Source organism: Cyclopterus lumpus, chromosome 14, assembly GCF_009769545.1.
Source record: "Cyclopterus lumpus isolate fCycLum1 chromosome 14, fCycLum1.pri, whole genome shotgun sequence".
NCBI lineage: Eukaryota > Metazoa > Chordata > Actinopteri > Perciformes > Cyclopteridae > Cyclopterus > Cyclopterus lumpus.
In genome coordinates, this window is record NC_046979.1 from 17,974,221 (window position 1) to 17,991,569 (window position 17,349).

The 17,349-nt window shown below is 44.8% G+C and overlaps 1 protein-coding gene across 3 annotated transcripts in view; it reads left to right on the forward strand.

Annotated features, from left to right (window-relative positions):
• The window catches only part of abr (ABR activator of RhoGEF and GTPase), a 97,449-nt gene that overhangs the window by 44,127 nt on the left and 35,973 nt on the right, over positions 1-17,349 (forward strand). For all 3 annotated transcript variants that reach the window (XM_034549559.1, XM_034549560.1, XM_034549561.1), the window contains 9 exons: positions 3,590-3,697; positions 4,749-4,809; positions 8,412-8,464; positions 9,230-9,370; positions 10,132-10,253; positions 11,957-12,125; positions 13,933-14,052; positions 14,332-14,407; positions 14,567-14,671. In XM_034549559.1, coding sequence (XP_034405450.1) covers positions 3,590-3,697; positions 4,749-4,809; positions 8,412-8,464; positions 9,230-9,370; positions 10,132-10,253; positions 11,957-12,125; positions 13,933-14,052; positions 14,332-14,407; positions 14,567-14,671 — 955 coding nt within the window. The remainder of the gene's footprint in view (positions 1-3,589; positions 3,698-4,748; positions 4,810-8,411; positions 8,465-9,229; positions 9,371-10,131; positions 10,254-11,956; positions 12,126-13,932; positions 14,053-14,331; positions 14,408-14,566; positions 14,672-17,349) is intronic.

The following is a 17,349-nucleotide window of genomic DNA, read 5'->3' on the forward strand; positions in this document are numbered from 1 at the left end:
TCGGAACAAAACTACTGAAGATGGAGAATACAATGATGATCTTAATATTTTTTATTATGGACATATATAAGCCATTAACAAAGTTAACTTTCTTTCTTTTTGTCCAAATTATCATCTTTTTTTGCCATCCTTATTATTGTGACTTTTACAGCCTCTCTTTGACATCTGCTTTTTAAAAGATAATAGACAATAAACTCTTGTTAATAACTTACAAGTTATAAATGATGGCTTTCCCTAACATTATTCCAGTAGTTGAACATGTCCCGTATTCAGATAGCACCATGTGTTTGGATCTTAGGGGACGTAATTTAGTCTTACGTGTTAATCAGATGTCCCATTATGAGAGATCCATTTTGCCAAATCAGGAGCTGCTGTTTTGTTTCGAGCACGAGAATAAAGGTCACGCCAGCTCAGACGGACACACTCCTCACGGCCAAGACTTTAACTTCTAGTTAACGTATGAAGTTGTGAACAATATCTGAGCGTACAGTTAGACTGCAGGTCTGATCTTTTTATCAATTACAGTTTGTCACCATAAATGTGTCCCACAGTTTGTTATAAGGTTGAAAGTAAAGGTACACGTACATGCTTCTGCTCTGTTCAGATTGTAACCAGCCTGTGGGTTTGACAGATGTATATCACAACAGCGTCCGTTATGAGGAACCTGACGAGCATGTCTCTCTTGTTCTAACATGAAATGGGGCTTTCTGCCATATTGACAGCTTTCGCTTTTGATTTTCAACATCTCACAAAAGGTTTCAGGTCAGCAAAGGTTATCATTAGTAACGCACTGTCAAGGATTGCAGGTGAAGTTTAGAGAAGGAAACAAATGAAACAGACTTTCCTCGAGAAGTTTCTTCTCCCTTTAGCACTCTTGTTAACTAGCATCTGTTTAGAGACCAGCTAAGCTAGCTAGCTGGTGGCGCAGCTAGCTAGCTAGCTTAGCTGAACAACTGCATCTGTAACTACTAGCTACTGTACTTCTGTCCAGTACATAACTCATATGTGTTCACAACAAGTCAGTGACCAAAGAAACTAAGGTTAGCTAGTTCGCCCTTTTTCACCCAAAATTGACAAGCTGTAGCAGTAAATTAATAATTTACAGTACAGAAATTAACCATGTCCAGTTACGTTGCTGTTCAGTTTATGTGAACAGCACAAACAGATAATTGGTGCTGGCTATCAAACTGTAATACTCTTTAGTAACCACTAAAAATGTAGCTTTGATATGTCTTTATCTTGTCACTTATTCTTTGTGGTGATATTTCCTTCTTCAAATCACAATTGTGTTAATTTAGATGTTTTCAACGGCGTTGAAATGTTTTAGCGGATTGATTGGCAATGCTACGTTAGCTTCTATTTACAAGCAGAGGAAATGAAGAAACTGAATCCTTTTCAGTGGTTTGATAACTACTTCCTCTCTCTGGACCTCCAGGAGTCGCACCACCAAGTGACACGTATCAGTGTAGTCATCAGCTCCCATCTGTGCTGCGTACATCAGCGTGTCATGAGGCGGCGAAACATTTAGTCAGAGTGGCAGTGTGAGAGTACAGATGGCAGCGTAATTAGCTGGTCCACTTCCTACCGGTGCTCGTCAGCGGCGTGGAGGCCACTGAAGCAACAAAGAGGGACAGAGTTGCAGAAAACTGTCATGAAAGCCAGCCACAGTTCAAGCTTTGCTCACCTTTCTCAGACAGGAAAGGGGCCGAGTGGCGGCCTGTGACTGCCTCGATTGTACAAGACTACATTTGAAGTGGAAGGGTCTTCGGCCATTGGATGCATTGCAATGGAATTGTACGTACACACGTTATGGTCAGACATTTGGTTGACATTTTTGTCAACTACTATTGGATGGATTTCCACGAGATGTGGTTGCTCGTCGTGTTTATTCGCGTTTTCAGGACTCGAACGTCTGCTGCGTCGTCTTGTTCCGGGATTATTGCGCGTTATTGAGGTCGCATGAAATGACCTCGCGCTCATTTTAGGGTCGGGGTTATTTCACCGTGACATTATGCTTCATGTATTGGTCTGTGGGCCACACTGTGATGCTGGTCATTTGAGAGGCAGTGTTGTGGTGATATCTCCCTGGTTTGATGGTAACTGGCAACATATGTTGGTTACATGACATTTGATCGATTGACTGACATTTGAGTGTTAAAGATCAAGGAGGAACAATGTATTTGGGCAACAGAAGGAACTGTGGCTGTTGTAGACAACAGAGTGCTGCTTGTGAAACATTTAATTTTGCAGTTAATTGTTTACTCGGATTTGGATATGCAAGTCAGTCGGCTGTCGTCAAGCTGTTCAGAATACAGATATTGCTCATTGCTAAATAGTCATCATGCTGATGTCTGCATAACAATTGGAATACAAGCGTTGAGTAGTTGGCTGCATTCAATCTTTCCCTATATAGCCAATATACATAATGTGTGTGTGTGTATATATATATATATATATATATATATATATATATATATATATATATATATATATATATATATATATATATATATATATATATATATATATATGAGTCCTCTGCATCCTCTAAAGGGAAACATCCAGAGTGGACTATGTTCTGTGTGTTGCATTCAGAGCTATACAATCATGCAGGAGATATTGTTAGAAACATGGTTTGGCCCCGCAGCGTTCGGCTGTGAGGATGTAAGGCATCTGAAAGGCATTTTGAAGTGCAAGAAAATGTCTATTTCTACTGCTGCCTCCCCTATAACTGTTGGCTAATAGTTTTATTTCCTCTGTCGTCTGTTCCTATGACGACTATTGATCTCCAACATCATCTTCGAGGTGTCATATGAGGCTGGATGGTTTTCACACTCTGAGGGGAAGTAGAGAAGAGGACATTAAAATGAAAATAGAAAGAAGGGGGGGCTTTAAGGACAAAAGTAAGAAGTCTTACTCATTCACTCTATTCAATTGAAACCAATCTCATTGCTTTAATACGGTGCAGTCAGCTCTTCAGCCCGGCCATTCAAGCGTGGCTGTAGCAGGATGCATATTCATGCACTGCTGGTCTGCAGCTTGTGTTACAATGCACATACAGCGCAGCAGAGAGGGGCTGTTCATGAAAGAGAAAGTGAATCTGTCTCAGGCGGCAGCTCTGCACAGAGCAGCGCTACGGGAATGTGATTAGCCTGTGTGCATTGGCTTTACTGTACGGGGGGGGGATCCTTTTATATATGCAGATAGAGCCAAAGAGGGACTGCAGCACTCTTTTCAACACCCCCTCCTTAATCCAGGCAAAAGTCCTGATGGGAATGTCAATTAATTCATCTGCCAGAGCCCTATATGAATTTGAATACAAACGCATGACACTATGGATGTAAGTATATATAGAAATGTTATCTGAAGGTGAATGAAAGTTGCACTTGGTTCCCTATGTTTTGGTTTCCTGTCACGCCAGACTCTCACTGTGTTGCAGTAGTAAATGTATCAGACAGTAAACACGTTGCTCAATGGGTCTGAATTGTCCTTTTTTTTTAAACAATTCATGCCAGTCATGAACAGTTCATGCCACTGTCGTTGTCTCCTGTCCCCCATAACGTCTCTCTCTCTCTCTCGTGTTCCACAGGCCAGCCAGTTGGGAGTGTACAAGGCCTTTGTGGACAACTACAAGGTGGCGCTAGAGACGGCAGAGAAATGCAGCCTGGCCAACGGACAGTTCCAGAAGATATCTGAGGTAAGATTCACTGATTCGAGGGGCGGTTGCAAGGATGTAAGAAAGCCATGAGCCGTTTGATTTTTGTAATATGAGGAGTCGCTGTCTTTCTCTTGTCACATAATCCATTATTTGGCCTCAAGTGTCTTAAACCATCACGTTAATCCTCTTCGATAAAGTGAAGGAGTCAAATGTACGTCGAACGACAGCAGAGGGTAAGCAAGGCGGGTCGAAACATCCTCTTTTGGACTGGAAGCAACAGTGTTTACGGCAAACGTGATCTTATTTTGAGGAACACCAGCTCAAAACACAATTGACAGATACACTGATGTTAAAATATGCTCCAGTGTATGAGCACACGTAAAGCTTGTTAGTGTTTTTGGGCAGATGAACTGTGACAGAAGTGATAACGCTGGTTATCTCAATCCTACTCCCACTCCCTCATTTCCATGCTAGCTTTACGCAAGGAATAGTTAGATCCCATTTCTTGGTCAACGTCCTGGACGTTGAATACACTTTAATGCTGTGTAGATGGTCAGGTTTAGTTTCTAAATAGAAAACCCTCCGTTTCCTGTTGAGCATTTAACAGTAGATTATAATGTGGTACAATGTACATCAGATTACTCAACTGGAGTTTTAGTATTTCTTTTTTTAATTAACATCTTAAAGGAATCCTTCATCCACAAAATGCCCGTTTGGACATTAATTACTCAACTCGAGTATCTGAAGGAAACTTTGTTTTTCTTTGCCTCCACGGTGGACGAGAATCACAAAAATTGAGAAAAGTCTTTATGAAATTAAACAAATGGTTCAACAAGACTCTTTTATTCTCTGTTCACCATGGGGGCATGTGAGAAAACTACGTTTTCTTTAAGTATTCAAGGCACCAATCTTCTTAAGCTTTCTCAGTCTGCTGCAGTGACCATATACGCCTTCATTACTTCCATCAGCCTCAGCCGAGCAAGTAGAGGGCTGTGCATGTGCGTGCGCACGTGTGTTAGTTAGTGTGGGTGTGGGAGCGACGTGGTTAATTCAATTGATCATCTCACTCCTCTGTTGTGGTTTTTTTCAGAACCTCAAAGTAAAAGGTCCTAAAGACTCCAAAGATTGTAGCACAACTGTCTCGATGGAGGGTAAGTGTTGGTCTGTCTCATCTATATGTGTCTATTTGTGAGTGTGCATGTGCATCTGTCCCTTCTACTCATGTATGCAGTGTTGGGCTTTGGGAGGCAAACATGCACATGTGTGAGCTCTCTCTCTCTCTCTCCGCCTCTCTCTCTCTGCCTCTCTCTCTCTCTGCCTCTCTCTCTCTGCCTCTCTCTCTCTCTGCCTCTCTCTCTCTGCCTCTCTCTCTCTCTGCCTCTCTCTCTCTCTGCCTCTCTCTCTCTCTGCCTCTCTCTCTCTGCCTCTCTCTCTCTCTCTGCCTCCCTCTCTCTGCCTCTCTCTCTCTGCCTCTCTCTCTCTCTGCCTCTCTCTCTCTGCCTGTCTCTGGCTGAGAAAGGAGGCGGTGAGCAGGAGAACAGAGTGAGGAGAGGAGATGATGGATATGGAGGTGCTTCTGGTCCTCAGACTGTGTTGCAACTGCACATACGGTAACGACTGCATGTTATGACCCGCCGCCGTTTCGATGGGGGCCACTTGGAGTGTTTTTCCTTTTTTCTTCGTCGTCTCCCCCCCCCCCCCGTGAGTCCGGGTGTCGGCGTCGGCGTCATTATTGATTCTACAGTAGATGAGTTGTGCGCCGTGTTTGCAGGGAAGTTGGGACTAGCTGTCAGACTGATCTGGGGACTGACTGAATGATGCACAATTAGTATCTGTCTGCTGCTGCTGATTATTCCTCTGTGTGTGTGTGTGTGTGTGTGTGTGTGTGTGTGTGTGTGTGTGTGTGTGTGTGTGTGTGTGTGCCGTAGCGTAACGAGGTGATGAAGTCTTTTTTCGAAGCGCCGGAGCTTTTGTGCTCTTGCTGAGTGACCTCTGAGAATATGCAGCTCACTGGCCGACTCCATGCCTTTTCATACAGAATAATATACAGGAGGACAGCAGCTTGTGTGTTGGCCTGTGTTTGTTTAAAGGCAAGACACGTTTAGTCTGTATGAGGACTGCCTTACACTGCTCCTCGGAGAGGATACTCATCGCCAGTTAGTGAGTGTGTGCATTTGCCTGTGCTCTGCTGGTGGATTGCTTAAGTTAAGCTGTTTGGGGCCAAGGGGGGTAAACCTCTTGCTGCTGCAGGGGGGAATAATGAAACGTTGTCAGATTGTTATGCAGTAATAGACCCGATGAGCAAACGGTGTGGCTTTGTCCGGCTGAGAGAGAGAGAGAGTGTGTGTGTGTGTGTGTGTGTGTGTGTGTGTGTGTGTGTGTCTTGGTTTGTGTACCTGTGAAATGTCTGTTCATTTCTGCGCCGTCAATGAGGAGCGACCCAAACATGCTGTTATTGTCACATTAGTTTCTCTTTACAATAACTATACTGAACCGCCTTACGATCGGTCTGCGGTACCATTGTGTTCCACGCTCGCGTCATATTCCCTCAAAAGTCAGCGTTCGTCAGCACCCAGGTAGGGCGTTTGCTTTGATTACTCTTTGTATTGCGGCTGCTTAATTACCTGGCCAAGTGGTCCAGGGATTTCTCCAGCTCAACTCCGGAACTACCGCTCCCTCTTTCATCATGCTTTCCTCCCACCTGCCTTTCCTCCCTGTCCTCATGCTTCCATCCTTCTCGCCTTCCATGTGATTAAAGTAGACCCCAGCCTTCCCCGCAGCTTTTGCATATTTTCTCCGTAGAAATTAATCAATTTGTCAGACTTTGTCAGAGCTCACTGTTTCATCTGCCAGCCACCTCCCGATGAATGGATTCAAATAGCAACACAAGTGTTAAATCAAACATGTTTTACATGTAAATTGGGACTCTTGCTCTCTCTATTTTCTTAATCCGTACGCCCGCCTCCCTCTCCATCCCTCTACCTTCTTTCTTCCCTCTCTCTATCGCTCTGTCCTCGTCGTCCTGCCCTAACAGTGGCGGCTGAACGTCTCGCCAAGTAAAGCTGGCAGGTCTCCCTGCGTCCTAGTGGAGGAACCGTGCGCTGTGTTGTCGTTCAAAGACCTTGCCCCACATGGTCCATCCCCTCCTTTGACAACGCTGAACTGTCTATCCGCCCGCCAGGTCGTCAAGGCGACCTTGAGAACAGGACCAATCAGGCCGCACCTCGCAGAGACGAGTCATCGACTTCCAATAATCCTCCGCCGCTCTGATTCTCTCGGCCTTCTCCACTGGACTTTGAACTTTCACTGTGGAAGGTGTTATTGATCTTTCTGTGAGCGCAACGGGACCTCGTCCAGACTAGAATATCTCCACTTCTGTCTGGTAGATTTGATTTGATTTGGACATTCGTGGTCCTCAGGGCATGAATCCTACTGACTTTGGTGATCCCTTAACTTTCCATCTAGCGCCATCATCAAGTAAAAAAATGTGTCCAACACTTTGTTTTTTTAACCAAAACCGACATCCTCATCAGTTGTAATATGTGTTTAGTGCTAATTAGCAAGCGTTAACATGCCGAACCGGTTGAACATGATCATTTTTTTTCCGGCAGCCCCTTGTAGTCCGTGCAGGTCACGGAGCAAATCCTCCGGGAGGTAGCGGTATTGGTTCAGTGAACATTGACGGCGGCCGCATTATTAATGGCCGCAGGGCGGAGAAACTTCAAAGAGCATCAGCGAAGCCCTCGAGAAGATTCCCTTTGGTCTGACGCGGTCGCTCAGTGTATGCGTGTACGTATGTGTGAGCATGTAAAGTGTGTAAAGTTTCGTCTGACGAGTCCGATCGGTAGATCTGCACATTGCTCCCTAGAGGTGCCCGCTTCATTTCTTTTTAGTTGAAGGAGGAGGCGAGAAGAAAGGAGGGCGAGCGCTTCAAAGTATCCGAGGCAGAGAAGAAGAGAGTGACGCCGTGCGCCGCTGTCGAGTCGATGGGCACGCAGTGTTCAATGGGATAAACGGAGAAGTGTAGCACTGTTTCTGCCTTTCTAGGACGACCCGCCCCGCATCCAGAAGGCTGTGTCTTCTCTAATAATCAGTTGCTTTAAGTCTGCGCTATAATAAATGAAGATCAGCGGGTGGAACGCCGTCAGCTGCTTTCCAGATTTCTGTGCCCTTGCGGATCTGGATTGTTTGTATTGCATACACCACCCATGCGTCCTTTTCTTCCTCCCTGAGAACAACTGCAGAGCGACATTATTATTTTCTTTTTCGCTTTGTGACACCAGTGGCATTATTATTTTGAGACCTTGAAACATTTCTTTGGCATTTCATTACAAGGCTGCCTGAATCCAGGTGTGACGGAGGGAGGAATGAAAGGGTTTTTCCTTCAACCTCCCTCCCTCCCTCTCCTCTCCTCTTTTCTATTTGTCTCTCCGTAGGGGGTTCTCACATCTGTCACCTTGCCTGCCGCCTGTCTCTTTTGTGTCATGTTTTTTTTCCCCCTTAATTTTCCCTCTGTCCTGTCTGTGGGAGTTTCTCATCTAGAGCTATCATGTGTGTCAGACCTCCAGCTGTTCACAGCACCTCAGCTCAACAGCAAAGCCATCCACGGGGGCAACCAGCCACGTCTTCAACTGTGATGTCGAGATATGAACACAGGCTGTGTTGCTCTGCTCTAGATGTATACGTGTGTGTGTGTGTGTGTGTGTGTGTGTGTGTGACGCTGACTCAGACCCCAGCTCTTCTCTCCCCACAGCTCTCCTTTACAAGCCCATCGACCGAGTGACCAGAAGCACCCTGGTTCTCCATGTGAGTGCACTGCTGACACGCCCACGACTTTAGAGGATCATTTCTCCAGAACCAGTGTGGAGAGAGATATCTTAAGACAAATAAACCAGTGGTGGAAGTAACGAAGCACAGTTACTATTTATATATTTAAGTACAATTTAGAGGTGCTTGTACTTTACTTTAATATTTGATTTTCATGCTACATTATACTCATACTATGTCAATATAATACTCTTTACTAATAGTTTGCATACAGACTAAACCAGCAGTTGTCAAACTATAATACCTTAGTTTTGGTTTAACAAGGGTTAGGGGCAGCAGCAGCCCAAGAGCGGACCAATCAGAGCCTGCTTTGTGTTGTTCATCAGCAGGCCAACCTCTTTGGATGAGTAATAATAATAATAAGGCAGAGAGATGCCTAGATGTGTCTCAGAGCAACAGCGTGACCAGTTCACCAGGACGAGTGTGTGTGTTTCCAAAGCCATGTCATGCATAACCAGAGGTGTTTGTTATGGAAGGAAGAGGAGTCCTCTGTTGTGCTGACGAGAGCAGCTTCAATAACTAAAACGAGATTACGTCAGGTTTCAATCGGAAAGCTGTGCATTCGCAGCACAATTATGGTTTTAATTAAGAAGGAAACATTCAATCAGGACTCCTGCTAATGCTTGGATGGATTTTTGTGAACAGATTGGATTTCTAACGATATACAGGAGAAAAGTCATTGCACCAATAATTCTTAGTTATTAGTTGTGTGCGTAACCATGCTGGTTTGTGCACGTGTTGCAGGACTTGCTGAAACACACTCCCAAGGACCACCCGGACTTCCCGCTCCTGCAGGACGCGCTGCGGATATCTCAGAACTTCCTCTCGTCCATCAACGAGGAGATCGACCCTCGCAGGACTGCCGTCACCACGCCTAAGGGAGAGGTGTGTGCGTGTGTGTGTGTGTGTGTGCTTATTTATTTGTAGAGGAGTACTTTTCATTTTATCTCGGTATAAATGAGCCTAATGTATGGTTAATTGACTTTGAAGTTAGATGCGTTGTCATTTGGTGCAAGGAGAGAAGAGTGATCCTGGATGGAGGAAACATCTGTAGAAAGGCAGTCAGTGATACTCTATATGACTGAGAGTATTGCAAGTATTGCACTTTGTGTTTGGTTTTTGGTAACATTTTTAGACCTTATAACGAACATTAAAAATTAAATTAGAAGAAAAATAAACTAAATATAACTTCGAGTGGCAAATACAATTGTGACCGAGTTTATTAAAAAAGTGTGTGTGTCAGATTTACCAATGAACCGATTTGTCGATACACTCACTGTAACACTGTCGGACCCGTATGGTCGATATCAACCAAACTAAATCGATGCAGCAGAACACGTTCTGCTAATTCTTCCTCCCTTTTAAAACTTCACTGAACAAACTGTTGGCAGTTGAAATTGTGGCCAGAGTTTTGAATATTAGAGCGGGCGACAGGTCTGGGAAACTCACTTCATCCTGGGGGGGTCCAGGGGGTCCCCTATATCCCATTCATCCATAATTCGAGCAAGGCAGCAGTTAAAATCCAGGTGGATACAATCTCAAAACGTGTTGATCTCAACTTTGTTTGACCCGCGGCGCGTTGAAGTTCATCAGCTTTGTGTACGCGTCGGCGTGACAACGAGGAGTGACATCAGCTGTTCTTCTAGGCCCGTCAGCTGGTGAAGGATGGCTTCCTGGTGGAGGTGTCGGAAAGCTCCAGGAAGCTTCGGCACGTCTTCCTCTTCACGGACCTGCTGCTCTGTGCCAAGATGAAGAAGACGGCTGTGGGGTGAGTCCACTTGACCTTTTCCTCTCCGGTGCAGAGGGCCCCCCCCCCCCCTCCCCTCCTCTCCTCTGAGGGTTACCCTCTCTGTGCCGTTCATTCTGCCTTCCACGTCAGCATCACCTCCCCGTCCCCCAACAGCGAATCCGAAAGGATGACACCGTCACTTTATAGAAGATGCCGTCTCTTCCTGTTCCTGGATGAACACGGGGGCCTCTTGAGGCCGCGCTAACAACGAGAGAGGCGAGCAGGGATTGTGCCTCAGGCATTTGTTGGAGAGCGGAGGAGACGAAGGCGAAGTCAAGAGAGGGGACGGCTTGACACATTTACACGTATTAAGCGGCCACATGTACGGGGATTGCTTGACGCTTTTAGCCTGATTGGATCTTATTTTGGTTGACATTCACCTTTTTGTCCTGCATCATCCGCAGCTTGAAGAAACACACAGCGTTAAGCCATAACTACCAGACTTGTGAATTGTTATGGTCTGGAGCATCTCTGTGTGCCGCCTACAGGACGCACACACACACACACACACACACACACACACACACACACACACACACACACACACAGTTATAGCAGCAGATCCATCTAGAAACTGTCACCTTGGTTGAAGTCCCTGAGGATCTTTATATATTTCCATTGATTCTGTTCCAGAATATATATTTAATCATTTTCTTTATCTATAAATATCGACTTGCTATTGTTACTCAAGGGCTCGTGGATTGGATTATATGGATGTCTTCATACTCTATTCAGTTAAGCATCGAACTGAGCACCACCCTTTTGTTCACGGATCTGTGTGCAGTGTCTTCAAGGCCGAGTTTAAGTGCGCGTGGAAAGAAAATGCATGGGCGGTCTGTAAAAGGAAGAGAGATACACACACACACACACACACACACACACACATATACACACACACACACACACACACACACGCACACACGGGTCTTTCGAAAGGTGTAAAAAAGAAAAACACCTCCGTTTGTGTTCGCATGTCCATCGGAAATTTACAACAATCTATTATAGATGAAAGTTTTCGCATCTGATATTTTTCTCCAAAGTGTGGATCCTCATTAGCTGCTCGTTTTTCTCACTTCCGATGGAGCCGTAATGAGTCGTGTGTGCAGCACCCAGGAATGCGACTGGCGGTCTCATTAGAGACGATGCAGATGGATCTTCTCTCCACTCTAGTGGAAGTGGAAGCTCCACCAACAGGCTGAACATAATTCCTTATTTTGATGCGTTCAGATCCAGTTAGTCCTCAGGTAACATGAGCGTGCTTTCGAACAAGAAAAAGATGATGGCTCTACATTTATGTTCTCTGAATTGGCCAATTATTATCGGATGTGTTTCTCTTCTCTCTCTCTTCCTCTTGGAAACTGTATTGTGATGATGATTGTGCGTATTCATCACAGTAATGGCTTAACACCACCACACAGTGGCAAATTAAATCATCTCTTGCTCATAATGCTTTGTCACATTTACCCAGAGATTGTGATGTCTGGTAAGCGGCCATCTGGACGGACTTGGAGAATGTTTTATTCATTTGCAGATGTTGTTGTTGCTGTTTTTTCTCTGCCTTTTTGTTCTGTCGAGCTTTTGGTCTCCTCCACTGATTTGTTGCACGGTTCTTTGACTTGTACGTTTCGTACTTCCCATATTCCCCTAACCCCGTCCGTCTTGCCCTCCCTGTCCATCTGCAGTCGCCATCAGCAGTATGAGTGCAAGTGGTACCTCCCTCTGGCGGACTTGACTTTCCAGACCCTGGACGACTCCGACCCTTGCCCCAGCATCCAGGTCCTCCCCGAGCACGAGATCGAGGAGATGAAGATCAAGATCTCAGTCTTAAAGAGTGAGATACAGAAAGAGAAGGTAATCCTGTTGGGTTTCTACCGCCATGTCAATTATTGTTATTTGTTTCCATCCTTTCTTGGCAGGATTTTTTCCCAGGGTACCTTACAATGAGTTAATAGCTGGGTTCCTAAGAAACACAAACACATACATGTGACTCATGGGGGAAGTTTCGACTAATGAGTTCTGTGAAACTTTGATAGCCATCTATTTATTTATCATGGAAGACTCAGTGATTCCTGACTGGAAGTGCTGCACCTTCCTTTTAACTCTGTGGTTGTTTGTCTTTGACGGAGGTCACGTGAGGTGGGGAATCTCTTGTGAGTGCATGGAAAAAAAAAAAAGTTGTGACATCCAGGAAATATGAATAAAATAGATCTTAAAATTTGGGGAAATGTTGAAATGACCTTTTCTTTCTGTTCAGTGTGGAAAACCATCGAAGTAGAATGAGACTAGAACGGACCTGGACTTGTTTGCCGTGGGCATTTGACTAGTTCAAAAGGAAATGCCCGCCTCAACGGGTCCCTTTGCAATGGTAACGGCACATATAAAAATGTCCGCCTCTCAGAAACCTTCAGTCAGTGGCAGAGGTTTAAACAAATAAATACAAATAAAATACAATACAATCCTCGAACAGTTCCAAGTCCCACCGAAGGCTTCAGGAGCAGAGAGTTCCTGTTGTTAGGACCAGCTGATTGTATCCAGGCTCTGACTCACGGCTTCCTGGAGGATGTTTGTTTTCCTTCAATACTGACTCCAAGCCCAGATCCTTATTAATTATATAAAAGGACTCTCGCAGCGCGGCGCTCATTTTCAGGGGCGTCGTTTTTCTCTGAAAAATAGAAAGTATGTCGTTAAACCGATACCACGCTGATAAGAGTGATGACACATTAGTCATAAGTCATTTAGTCTATTTGAATAGGTCATTATCATAATCCATAGTTCTCAGAATGTACTGGTGTTTTGTAGTCGGTGTACTTCTCCGTCATATTGACTTTAAGTTGTTCCCTGTTGGATAACTATTTAAAGTTTTATTTAATTTCAATACGTTTTGGTATCATCCAACGATCCACAGTCGTGGATGCACCAATATTTCAGTCTCCTGTTATGATTTAAGATCATGGGAGAAACATTTATACTGATGTTGATAAACCTTTTGGAAACAACGTCAAAGTCAAATATCAAATTGATATGAAAATAGTTTCATTTATTTTTTTCCCAGAAATTATAACTACAGTTTAATTCTGTATGTTTATGGCGAAATGAAACCAATTCTACTTAATCTACAGATTATCTTTTCAATTTGAGTTTTTACCGACAATAAACAAACAAATAAACATAATTTTGTATATTGCTGCCGTCAGTTAGTTAGCCGTGGTGCTACAACCTAAGCCCGTTTATTAAGCCCATGTTTGTTAGTATTTTGGCCAATTGACCCCATTAAAAGTTATTTAAAAGTTAATTATCAACTAGCATTTCCTGTTTGCCGTGTAGCCCTGAATGTCCACACAGATATCACATAGTGAGGGAAACATAAGGTGTAAAGTCTGAGGCTTTATTTGTGACAGACATTGGTAGATGGTGGTATTTACGGAGTCACACTGAATCTACAAATACGTGTATGTTTGGTGTTAAGATTTGAGTTATGGACTCGTTCACCGATCATATCTTTGCCTCACAACTCTCTCTGTGTTAGAGGCTGCATAGCAACAGATGAGTCGTTGGCGTGACGACTGTTTCTCCCTCTCAACCGTCGTCTCAGTTTCAGGACTAAAAGAGATTCTCTGCGTCTGCGTGCTTGTTTTTGCGTGTGTGTGTGTGTTTCTAGAAAGCGCCAAAGGGTCAGAGTCGCGTGGAGCGTCTGAGAAAGAAGATGAACGAACAGGAGTCGTGGCTGCTCCTGCACTCTCCCACCATCCCCTTCCGCATCCACAACAGGCACGGAAAGGTACGCGTTCGTCCAATCCTGTCGTTCCCTGCAGCGCTCAAGACCCACCACTAGAGGGAGACACGTCCCTTTCAAAACAGCACTTTGATGGATTAGATGGAGGTTTCCATAATAAAAAAAATCTTGTGACAGCGTGAGATAATGTCACATTGTGGCTTTTAGTGATTCGGAAATGCATTTCCCCGTATGCAAAAATGTGAATTAACAGTTTCTCTCAATACTGATTTCAGTGCAGGTTCTTGATGTGTTTCACATAGATTTTTTTCTGTGTGTATCCAGAGCTACCACTTCCTCATCTCCTCCGATTACGAGAGGTCAGAGTGGAGGGAAAGCATCCAGAAACTCCAGAAGAAAGGTAACGCTGGCCTTGGATTGTCCTGAAGGCCATTTATGTCGTTAGAAAACACTGTGTGCTTCATCGCGAGGCGGTTTTAAAACCCCTTCTTCAACTCACTGGACCTCCAGGAAATTGAAAGTGTGACCGTCGCGGTGTGTTTCGCTGTGTGTTTGTCAGATCTCCAGGCGTGCGTGTTAAGTTCTGTGGAGCTCCAGGTCCTGACCAGCTCCTGTTTCAAACTCCGAACTGTCCACAACATTCCTGTCACAAGTAACAAAGACGGTAAGCCTCTCCACGACCATATCTTCTGTATTCTCGCCCTCTTATGCTCTGCATGTCTCGGTTGCTGTCTCCTTTTTTAGCCGCAATCATAAACACGCCAGTCACCCATCGCTCCGGTTTTGAGTTTAAATTCACACAAAAGAGCCTGTTACACTCTCAGCACAACACGCAGCCACATAATCAGAGGGGGTGGGGGGGGGCCTTGCAGGAGAGAATCTAGGTTAAAATATGTTTCTCATCTAGCTCTCAGCAGTCAATGCCACGCAGTGTGCCGGCGGTGGCCTGCGCCCTCAGCTCCTATGTGTTTGTTTTTGCTCCAGATCTCCACATTGCACCACTTTCAGAGGCTGGTGGTGACATTAAAGCCATCTGGCCGACCGACTCTGATCTCCCAAAAATGGCACGAGGGTCTCTGCTTTCACGTGCACGCACAATACACACGTCCAGCCACAGAGCTCACAGAGGGGCTTCAACGCGCTGAAGGGCACACTGTCTATATCGCTCTGGCTTCGGGCAGAAAAAGAGACCCGTGTTTGCTTCTTGTACAATGGTATCTCTGTGCGAGTAGGCCTGGCTTTTTATTTTCATTTTGCATTCTGGAGAAATTTTGATGGAAACTCGTCAATTGCCAGCATAGTACTGTGACTCTGTGCTCATGTTGATAACCTGCTTCCTTCTTTTATTATTCAAAAAATAAAGTACCAATGTAAAGCATATCAATTCCAGGTAGGGACCAGACAATATGTGATTTTATATCTATGTTTTCAGATTACAAGCTAAAAAAAACTGAAAACGGGTCAGATATGATGTGTCAGCATGCTGTAAAATCAGCTGCTCTTGGGACCGCAAAGGTTTCGGTTCAGAATAATGCTTTAAAGGTTTTTTCATGAAGTGGAGATGTACTCTGAAAAATAAACTGAAACAATCAAACAATAAGTATGTAAAACGTTACTGAAGGTTCCTAATTGCATTTATTTATTGGAGCCAGCGCTCCGCTCCTCTGGTCTTTAACTTATTATCACATCAATCACATGCGCACATATATATTTCAGCAAAATGGGGCCTCGTTAAGTGTACAAGGCCTCCATGTGCAACGCTCTGCTGATGGAAATAGTTTGTAAAGCGTCCCTTCAGGGCGTCTCGACCCAACTGATTAAACCACGGACGTCCAGTCTAACACTTAAACCCGCCGTTAAGTTTAATTAAACCATTGTTTCACCTGTTTTCAGATGTGTGTGTGTGTGTGTGTGTGTGTGTGTGTGTGTGTGTGTGTGTGTGTGTGTGTGTGTGTGTGTGTGTGTGTGTGTGTGTGTGTGTGTGTGTGTGTGTGTGTGTGTGTGTGTGTGTGTGTGTGTGTGTGTGTGTGTGTGTGTGTGTGTGTGTGTGTGTGAACTAAGGTTTATGAGGCTGTGTCCAATCAAACATTCATTCATTCAGATGAACTCAGTCAGCTGTGGGTTACACACACACACACGCACACACACCTACCTACCTACCTACCTATCTCATCAAGGAGTTTACACGCTGATTCTACAATCAAAAGGCAAATAAAAGGAATATTACAATAAAAACTGATCTTTAGGAAAGGTCTCCCATAACCCCAAACCCGGGCGGGCTTCGGGAGGTGTGTACCTCCACGTTAAACCCTCACCTCTGCCATGTAACAGGCCTGTCATTGAGTTTCAGGTCCACATGATATTTTCCTTCTCCTCTCACAAGGAGGATGTGTTAAAACAGAGCTCGGGCCCCACGTCCTGTCCCAGACGTTTGAAACACTCCTCATTGTAAAGCAAACAGAAACACACACCTCAGTGACACGTGAAGCAGGGAGCACAGTGGGAGTAGAATGGAGGCGATGTTGCAGAGAACATTAAACGCTGGTTTATTGTAACTCTTTTATTGTGATATTGTGAACAATTATCACACATTACTTCACAGTTTATTGCCCAAGTTTGATTCTAATTGAGAGAAATGGATCTGAGTTTGGCTCTAACAGCAGCACAGGCCACCTCGAAGCTGAACCTTTGAACCTTCTCCCCGCGAAACTCCCCTGTTGCGTATATATACAACACACACACACACACAGTTCGCCTGCTGTCCTCTCAGCCACCTACAGTGTAGCTCCAAACAGTCCTGCCGCCCCTCTGCCGTGGTTTATTTACCAGGCTTCACAGGCATCAACCAAAGCAAGAGGCGCCCCAACAAACATCCACCCACGGAGCTCCTCTCGGCAGCCAGCTCCGTTGTCATGGCAGCGGACTGTGCTTGTTGATGTGAGGCCCGATACCGATTGGAGGAAAAAGGCTGTCGTACGATAACAGAAGTTGGTGACTTGGTGTCGGAAGGGGTGAGAACCGTCACTGGATATGATGATGATACTTTAATGCGGCGTTCAGACCACCCAACCTGAAATGAATGGAAAGCACACGTGCAATCATGTGTTTTAAAACGAGGAAAGGTGGAAGTTAAGTTGGTGACGAGTTGGATTCACCCAACTTGTCTGTAAATCCCTCGTTTCAGCCCGACCAATCCCACGCGTTTCTGAGGAGATGTGATCATTAGCAGAAAGGACCATCCAACATGGCCTTATAAGGCTGCATGCTCTGCTGCATTTGTGGATTAATCTACAGAAATGTGAGAGAGAAGGACAAAAGAGTGAAAAAGAGGGAATGCTTTGT